The sequence below is a fragment of the Hypomesus transpacificus genome, chromosome 4, assembly GCF_021917145.1.
Source record: "Hypomesus transpacificus isolate Combined female chromosome 4, fHypTra1, whole genome shotgun sequence".
NCBI classification, from domain to species: domain Eukaryota; kingdom Metazoa; phylum Chordata; class Actinopteri; order Osmeriformes; family Osmeridae; genus Hypomesus; species Hypomesus transpacificus.
The window spans coordinates 115,001-124,811 of NC_061063.1; the positions used below are offsets into that span (position 1 = coordinate 115,001).

A 9,811-nucleotide genomic window follows, 5' to 3' on the forward strand; every position below is an offset into this window, starting at 1 on the left:
TACCCCCTGTCCGTGCACGTGTACTTCTTTGACGACCGTTTCCAGGGTTACCTGGTGCGTCAGGAGGTGCAGGCGGTGGAGTCGGAGGTCAGAGAAGTGCTGGAGGTGTGGGCCGTTCCCCAGGCAACGCTGCTGCTTGACAACAACCTCAGGGAGTTTGAGAGACTGAAGATCCTGGAGGTGAGAAGCAGACAACACACACTGCTCTGACCGTCAGTTGAAGGTTTGGTTGTGGTGTGTGTAGACTGCAGGGATGCAGTCAGTCACACAATCAGCACATGGACCAGTCTTTATTTCAACAGCATATGCCATACAATCCTATACCAGGAGACAATGAAATGCAACACCAGAAAAGTAGCTTTAAAAATAAAAAAAAGATGAGGAAAAAGGAATAACAGTTAAATTACTCCTAACACTTCTCCTCATCTTATCTCTCATCTCACCTCTCCTCACCTCTCCTCTCTCCTCACCTCATATCTCATCTCACCTCTCCTCACCTCTCCTCAACTCATATCTCACCTCTCCTCTCTCCTCACCTCTCTCCTCACCTCTCCTCATATCTCATCTCACCTCTCCTCACCTCTCCTCAACTCATATCTCATCTCACTTCTCCTCTCTCCTCACCTCTCCTCACCTCATATCTCATCTCACCTCTCCTCTCTCTTCACCTCTCTCCTCTCCTCACCTCATATATCATCTCACCTCTCCTCACCTCATATCTCATCTCACCTCTCCTCTCATATCTCATCTCTCCTCATCTCATATTTCCTCTCATCTCTCTCTCCTTCTGTCTGATCTCCGTCCGTCCATCTCTCCAGATCGGTACCGAGTGGGACCCCAAGGAGAGAATCTTCCGGAACTTCGGCGGCATCGTGGGCCCCCTGGATGAGCCGGTGGCGGTGCAGAAGTGGGCGCGAGGCCCCAACCTCACAGCCACCATCGTGTGGATCGACCCGGCGCACGTGGTGGCGGCCTCCTACGACGTGAGCGTGGACGTGGACGCAGAGTACACGCAGTACAAGCCGCCGCTGCAGCGCCCCCTGCGGCCCGGAGGGTGGACGGTGCGCGTGCTCAGACAGTGGGAGCGAGTGGCAGAGACCCGCTTCCTGGTCATGCCCCTGGCCTTCAGGGGGAGGGAGCCTCTACGAGGAGGTGAGGCTGGGAAGGAGGGGGGGATGGGGTGAGGAGGGGCGGGGCGGGGGTGGGCAGCTGGGAGGAGTGGGAGGGAATGGTGGTGAGGGCTTGAAAAGATAAGGCTGGGATGGTTCATGCTCTGAATTTATAATCCTCTTTCCCTTTCCCTACCTCTCTATTTCTATCTTCCTCCTCCTCTCTGCTCCCTCCCTCCCTCTCTCTCCCTCTCTCTCTCTCTCTCTCTCTCTCTCTCTCTCTCTCTCTCTCTCCCCCTCTCTCCCTCCCTCCCTCCCTCAGAAGAGGACAGCTGGCTCCACCAGGGCCCTCCTGGTAACCTGTACCTGGACCAAGGCTTCCAGCAGCTGAGCTCCATCCTCCACCTCCCCCCCCAGGAGCCCGCGCTCCACGAGGCCCAGCGCCGGGCCCTGCTGGTGGGCAAGTCCCTGGAGGTGTGGGTGGACTCCTCCGTGGGGGCCTTCTGGGCAGTGGGGGGCCTGTGTGCCCCCCAGCCCTCGTCGCTGTGCCCCGCTCTGGGCCTCTGCTCCAAGGCCTCCTGGAGCTCGCTGTCCCCCGACCCCAAGTCTGAACTGGGCCCCGTCAAGGCTGACGGACGGATCAGGTAGCCCCTGGAGAGGGGGGACCAGGTGGTTTAGCCCCCCACCACACACACACACACACTCAGCTGGAAATTTGCACATAAAGACTGTGCCCAAACCGTCCCAGACGGCGCCGTGACTGTGAGGGTGTCGCTCCACTTGTCGTTTTGGATTATTTCTGTCGTCCATTTTTACTATTCCAGTTTGTTTTCACATCGACGCCCCAACGAGGAGCAGGACACGGAGAAGGTCACACCCTCCTTATGGAACATGTTTGAACTTTGAACTCTAGTTTAGTCTGTGCTCCGTTTGGTGTTTGCAAATTGAGTCTCCTTTGCCCCGCCCAACCTCCACTGATGACTGTTAAGAGGAGGAGGAGGAGGAAGAGGAAGAGGAGGGTTCCTCTGAACTAAACAACCATGCTTATTTTGAAGCATGTTTTAAGAGCAAGTAGAAGTGCACTTTACTGTATGGCTGTAAGGTTACTCAAGGGTCAAGGGTTAGCTGGGTTGTCCATTTAGGAGAAGGGTCAAAGGTCAGAGCTAAGATGCCCTTGTCTGGCTGTTCTGTTGTTAGTGAGGAAGAGATGAGGAGAGGAAAGCAGAGAGAGAGAGGTTCCTCCTCTCTAAAGATTGTTTTACTGTGACATATCATTATCATATGAATGTGTGTTTCTGTTTGGGTGTTTTGCTTCATGAACTAGCTCCGACGTTGTTTCAATTTGTCTTCCTGGAGCGAAAGACGGTGTGGCCCAGAACCCCTCCTCCCAGGGTCCTGAGTGAGGGGGGATCCTGGAGCCTGGTCTCATCTAACAAATCACATCATAGAAACGGTATGGCTCGTCTGTGCTCAAGATTCAACCAAACAGCGCGACCAAAAACTGAAAGCAAGGCTGTCTGTCTGGACCCCCAGACTTCCTGTTTTGAGCCCCCAGACTTCCTGTTTGGGCTTGGAGGACATGGGCTCAGAGTCAGACTGGTACCAAGCCTTGTTCTGCACCTCCAACATGGTGTTTCTGGTCAGGTGGGATGTTGTGGTGTTTCTCTGTACAGACAGCTGACAGTTATTTTAAAGTGGATTTTCTTAGATCAAGTGTTTCTTTACAAAACACGAAAGAAAACAAACAAAACACCTCAAGATATTTATAATGAAGACTGATATTATCTTCAGGAATATTATAATAATCTATTTGGCGAACAGTGGCTTATGAATTTAGAATGTTCCACAGTCATTTTTGCCACCACTGTTTTAATGTTAAAAGTAGTTTAACACCCTGCCTTTAGGCTTGCAATCCCTCGTTAAGTCACCTGGTCACCTGTTTGTAGTCATGTGGACTTCTACAAGATGATGAGTTTCCTGTTTGAATATTTGTGTAGGAAGAGGAGTTTGATCCTCTTGAAAGGTTTCGCTAGCCTAGCAGAGATTCTTATGCTGCCTTTTCTAAAGTGTTGAAATGATAATGACATGAAGGTAATTGGATGGTTATATAATTGATATGAACCACACCTTCACTTTGCTTCATGAAGTGTGCAATTATTGCCTTTTTAGACAATTCAGAAAATGACTTCCTGATACAAGTATGTGTTTTGTTATGTTGTAATAACATGTTATGTTCGTTTTTTTAATGAGTTTTTGTTCTTCAATCAACCCCCGCCCCGATTGGTTCTTAAGTGACCTTGTCTTGGTCACCCGCCTGCTCCAGACACATCGTGGGTTAGGAAGACCAGAGGCACAGATGGAAACAGTCACTTTTAGGAAATATTGATATTTTTATAATTTCATGGAGAAACAAAAGCATGGTTTGTGGAGCAGCCTTCTGTCAAATCATTCAGAAACAGGGATTGGTGTTGTTGATGACATGCAGCCCCTCATGATGCCTGCTGTTGGAAAGGGGCCCTGTGTGTGAAGCCTTCCATTCTGCTCTCTGTCTGGAGGAACATGACACGTCAGCTGTTCAGCTCTGGGACAACTGTCTAGCGGCCATCTTGGGTGTTCCAGAATAACCAAGTGTTCCGGATTGTTTGTTCCGGATTCTAATTCTCTGATGTCTCTGGGCTGTTGTGACTCACCATGAAGTACAAACTGTCTTTCTCTGCCCTTCTCTTCATCCCACCCTCTTCCTAGCCCTCCCTTCCTCTCTCCATCTCTTGTTGTCCTTTCCTTTTCCCCCCTCCCTCTTTTTCTTATCTTTCACATGATGTCCCTCTGTCTCTCTCTCCCTGTCTCTCTCTGGCTCCATCTCCATCAGTTTGTGTCTCCTCTTTGAGCACCAGGAAGAGGTCTCCACAACAGAGATCCATAACTAATCAGAGGCCGATGGAAAAGCAGACAGAAACATTGACTGGTGGTGCAATAAACAACAAACTGTTGGGTAATTTAGTTTGGCTTGTCTTTTTATGACCGGCCTCCTACACTAACTGTATTGAATGCTCTCTTTTCGCCTGTAGAAAACAAACTGGATTTGAATTTCAAGCCCAAAACTTGAAGCTTCACTCCACACTGAAACTCAACTGTATTGTTCTCCATCGTTCGCTTTCATCGTGGAATAAAGGCACTGTCGATTACATGTGATTATAATCAATCAGTCACGATGTAGCTTAATCGGACGTGGCACCAACAGAAGTATTCTAGTACTGGTCGTATTTATCTGCGTTGCTGTAATAACTGATTGAAGTGCGTAGTGGTGAGGTGCAGGAGTGTAAAAGACGTGGAGAAGGGCAGCTAAATAACTTCAGGATGGTGAAAACACACACACACACCGCTTCGTCAGTTTTTCGTAACCTTGACATGATTTAGTCATGAGTACTTTACTCGTGTGGGTTTAAGTCTCCTGCTTGAACGATTTGCTTTAAAATTTCATTCGACTTTTTCTCTCTAAGGGCTCAATCACAGCGGTGGACTGAGAGTCTTGCCAGTGACAAACCGGTGAGAGCTCGTCCGCAAATAGGTACGGAGGGGTGGCGAGAGTGGCTGGGACCGACAACGTGGAAAAACAAAATAGAGAGTGACAGGAAACCAGAGGAAGAAAGTTTTAAATCAATTTGAAAAAGGTCGCATAAAAGCCGACATTTCAAGTCGCTCTTAACAAGAACGATTATCGACCGCTATGAAGGAACGGATTAACGAGGAGATGGAGTGTGTTACCGAGATGGAGAGCGTGGAGCCGGGAGAGGTAGTGTACGAGGACAGCGCCTACGGTGGGTCATCGGCAGTGGACACTGACACGGAGGACTGTCTCACTCCCTCCCCGCCCACCGACACCGTCGACCCTTTCCCCTACAACGAGGATCTGATGCACAAGGTGACAACTTCAATTTATATCAAGACCTGTTTGTATTTGAAACTTAGTATCAGAAAGGGAAAACTATTTAACCTCATACAGCCTAATGATTGACTCCGACTATATCGTAATTGACTTTTCCGAATTTCACGCATGAAATAAGAAATTGAATATTGTCATAATTAATGTTTGCCCTTTCTTTATTTGTCGAGTATTTACATCCTTAACCCCTGTCTATGTACAGAGCATGGCAGAGGAAAGTGTGTGTGTGTGCTTTGAACAAGTTTCCATGGAAACAGCATCCCCTAACAACTGGACCCCTCCCTCCCTCCATTTCTGTCCCACCCTCTTACCTCCACCCACCTAGACCCCCCCCCCCCCACACACACACCCACACACCATCTTTTCACCAAGTTAATCAGGCAAAGTTTACATACAGACATGAAAGTTGGATAAGGATGCTATGAAATAATAATAAGGGTTGGTTTGAGAGCTGCCGGTGGAAACCACACACAGACAGACCCCACTGCTGTGCTTGGGCTTTGTGACTCATTCAGGACAGTTTGCCTGTAGTGTGTGTCATGCCGTCATGGCTGCATGCTTGTGGCTTCTCTCAGAAGGCACACCACATCTGCTCTGTGTCCAGCAAGCCATCACAAGACAACGTTAATACCATGAGGATCATTAGTAGCACACCAGGCAGACACTGCTACTGTGTGTAATGAAGTACTGCTGTAGGCATGGCGCTGTTGTTGTCAAATAAAGTGATTTTTACATGTAGGGAGTATAGCAGAAGATCAATGATCAGAAGTGGATCATCAGTCTGGCTATGGCCAAAAGGTCAAAGGTCACCACACAGCCCAGCTCAGCCAGGTGTGACCTAAAACGCCATCCTCCACTTCTACCCCTCCACTTCCACCCCTCCTACCCCTCCACACCCCACCTCCCTCCATCCAACATAAAAAAGGGATATTTCTGTGTGAAGCAGGAAATGAGTGTGATGAGTAGCCCAGTGACTGGAGCAGACTGTGTGTGTGTGTGTGTGTGTGTGTGTGTGTGTGTGTGTGTGTGTGTGTGCGTGTGCGTGTGTGTGTGTGTGTGTGTGTGTGTGTGCGCGTGTGTGTGTGTGTGCGTGTGTGTGCGTGTGTGTGGGATTAAGATGTGGGTGTGTAAATAACATTTGTGCGTGTCTCGAGCCAGCTGATAACAGGCAGTGTGAGCTGGCGTGGAGGCTTGCTGTGATAAATGTCAACAAAAAGGGAGGGAGGGGGGGGGGGGAGGGAGGGAGGGGGGAGGGGGGGGGGAGGGAGGGAGGGAGGGGGGAGGGGGGGAGGGGGGAGGGGGGGAGGGGGAGGGGGAGGGAGGGGGGAGATGAGGGAGCAAAGAGCAGAGTGAGCAGAGGAAGTGGGAGGAGAGGACAGAGTGGTGGGAGGAGAGAAGGAGGTGTGGCTAAGGACAGATGAGGTGGGGGGGTGAGGTGGTGGGGGGGGGGGGGGGGTGAGTGATAGGTGTTGCCAAGGAGCCCAGAGACCAGCACACCAGCAACGTGGCGACAAGCTGATAACCATGACGACGAGGCTGACAGACGCCCACGGCAACAAGCTCTCGCACCCACAGACTGCTGTCAGCATGACACAGGACACTGAAGATAACATGCACATCACTGTGTGTGTCACTGTGTCACTGTGTGTGTGTGTCTGTGTGTGTCTGTGTGTGTGTGTGACTGTTTGTGTGACAATGAGAGAGAGAGAGTGAGAGAGAGCGAGAGAGAAAAAATTACCAAATATGAGAGATGGAGAATGTGAGTGAGTGAGTGAGTGAGTGAGTAAAAGAAAGACACAGAGAATGTGAGAGAAAGAGAGATATTGAAAGAATGAGAGCCCAAGTTAATAAAGTGTGTGCTTCATTAGATTGCATTGTATTCACTGGAGGTTTTCCAGCAAAGTAGGCTGGAAAAGAGCAGCTGGGAGACACCAGAGGAGACACCAGAGGAGGCTGTAAGAAAGAGAGCAGCAACGGGAGACCAGAGGAGGGAGACAGAGAGAGACCAGATTAGAGAGCTGCCCTCCTACACTCCCTGTGAGGCCTCTTGCCCCAGGGGATGAGTGGAGGGGCACTGGTTAAGGGTTCCTGCACTATTAAGGTTCCTCTAATGTTCTTCGCTGTCCCTCCTTCCCTCGCTTATTCCCTCCCTCCCTCCTACCATCTCTCTCCCTCCCTCCAGACCATCCTGGTTGGAGACAGTGGAGTTGGGAAGACCTCTCTGCTGGTCCAGTATGACCAGGGGAAGTTTATTCCAGGATCCTTCACTGCCACAGTGGGCATCGGATTCACAGTGAGTGGATCTCTCTCTCTTCGTCTCTCTATTCCCCTCATCCTCTCTTTCTTACCTTCCTTCTCTCTTCCAGTTTCTCTCTTGCTCTCTACTTCTCATCCTCTCTTCAAACAGTCCTGCATGTGGTCTCCTGCCTTGCTGTTGTCCTCTCATCCTCCTCTCATCCTCTCTTCGTATGATCCTATCTTAGTCTGTGTGGTTCCTCTAGAGGAGAGAGAGAGGGAGGGGGGGAGGGAGAGGGAGAGGGAGAGGGAGAGGGAGAGGAGGAGGGGGAGGGGGAGAGGGGGGAGAGGAGAGGGAGAGGGAGAGGGAGAGGGAGAGGGAGAGGGAGAGGGAGAGGGAGAGGGAGAGGGAGAGGGAGAGAGAGAGGGAGGGGGAGGGGAGGGAGAGGGAGAGGGGGATAAACATGTCTCCTTCCCTCTTCTCCTTCTTGATCTTATCAAACCACTGTGGTTCTGAGGATTGTGGTTGTGTATCCCTCATCATGGGACCAGGGATGTGTGTGTGTATTTCTCTTCATGCGACCAGGAGTATGTGTGTGTGTTCTCTTCAATTCTGTCTGTCTGGGTGAGTGGGGTGAGTGAGTGTGAGAGAGAGAGAGACTACTGCTGTACCGAATGGGCAGGTCTATCATTTAAATTAGAATTTTCTCGGTGACAGGATTCCTTAAGGAGTCAGGTGGCTGAGCGGTTAATGAATTGGGCTAGTAATCAGAAGGTTGCTGGTTCGATCCCTGGCTCTGCCAGATGACGTTGTGTCCTTGGGCAAGGCACTTCACCCTATACTTGCCTCGGGGGAATGTCCCTGTACTTACTGTAAGTCACTCTGGATAAGAGTGAAAATAAATGACTAAATGTAAATGATATTGTTATCGTTTATAGTTTTAGCATGCAGGCAAAACGATCACAAACTCGCCGTACTCGCCTAGCGCTTCCCTGTCCATGACACTAGGGGGGGGACAACGGTCAGAGAAGCAGACCGTTTAAACAAACACCTAACATACTTGGTAGGGTAGGCATATTTTACGAAACTGTTTCAGTTTTCATGCCAATATCTGAAGAGGAAAAATAAGATTATCATATGAAAAGCCAAGATGTGTATGGTGTCTTGCGCCATGACTTCAGACTGAGCATTTCAGTCAGTTTAACAGCCAGATGACATGAGCTGCATGCACAGCAATTCGGGAAATGTCCTAACGATTTAGTTTATATTTTAATACATTAGTTCAAATCGTTTCGTTTTAGACTGCAAGTGTAGTTATTGAAACACAGCCTACAATCGTTAACGTCATGTAGGCCTAATAATAACATCATCCAAACACGTTCTGCAGAGTGAGATACAGTTCCTGTCAGATTACTAACCAGTTGGCCGATCTGTTGAGGTTAGTAACATTTCTCTGTATCTCTTTCTCTCTCTCTCGGCGGCGATCAACTCATGATCTCTCGCCTTTCTAATTAGTGAGTTCACGGTGCCACCTGTGGTGAGTGACTAACGCCCTCACCGCCTGTTAGGTGCGAAGCTCAACCGACTCTGGTGGATGTTTTGGTTAGCAACAACGAAAGAGTCTACTTCGTGCACAAGAGAGGCTGATCCATAGATGAATATTTCCGTCAATGGATCGTTTATGACAACTCAGACGTCCGCCGTTTCTCGTCTGCCCACGCGTCAAGTATGAGGGTGTAAATGTGTACAGAACAGAGATATGTTTCCGCCTCTTTGGCATCTCTTGTTAATGGATGAGGTTATCTGTGCCAACCACCAAATCCTCTTTAACTTTTGATAACGACTCTTTGATTGACCTTGTTCTGTTCAGTTGAAAAAGCGCTTGGTGTTTATGGACAACGCAACATGGTGTGGACTGGTTGCTCGCACTGACTAGGACCGAGTCACGGATATCACCGGAGAACACCGCGCGCTGAAAATCTTGTCAAGACAGTGTTGTGGATCGGTGGCGGTAGGCAATAGTCTGAATTTGTCATTGCGATGTCAAAACGACAGCCATCGTTTACGGAGAAACAATCGACTAAAAACGGAACATCAAAATATGTGTTGGAGCGATGCGCCTCTGTCAACGAGTATTTTGACATTGCCTTCAAGGTGTGTTGTATATAATGATCATAATGTTTCCACGTCCACAATACAAATTATTGAAACAGCCAGAATATGACGTTGTCAGTGATAAGGATAACAAATGTTGTTTTTACGGGTCACACAGATGTTTGACACGAATTGCCCTTTTAAATCGAATTAGGAAATGCTCAATGTATTTTAAAACTGTTTTAAACCCCGTTTTATTGCAGCAAAGTGCTGAAGAGTGTGGGTCAGAGAGAAGCTCAAGCAGAAATGAACTTCTTTATCAGTCATAGTTACTAAAAACATGCAGATTTCCCATCAACTCTAATATTGAGGTGTTCATGAATCCGTGCATGGTGATACATGTTTGCAGATGGAGTATCCGTGTCCTAA

General features: G+C 48.9%; 1 protein-coding gene across 1 annotated transcript in view; it reads left to right on the top strand.

Annotated features, from left to right (window-relative positions):
- Positions 1–4,310, top strand: part of xylt2 (xylosyltransferase II) — a 12,243-nt gene extending 7,933 nt beyond the window's left edge. The window contains 3 exon segments of the mRNA XM_047019396.1: positions 1–180; positions 819–1,152; positions 1,432–4,310. The exon segment at positions 1–180 is cut by the window's left edge and continues 16 nt beyond it. Of these exon segments, the coding sequence (XP_046875352.1) occupies positions 1–180; positions 819–1,152; positions 1,432–1,757 (840 nt within the window). The 3' untranslated portion in view covers positions 1,758–4,310.
- Positions 4,311–9,811: the final 5,501 nt, after the last annotated feature.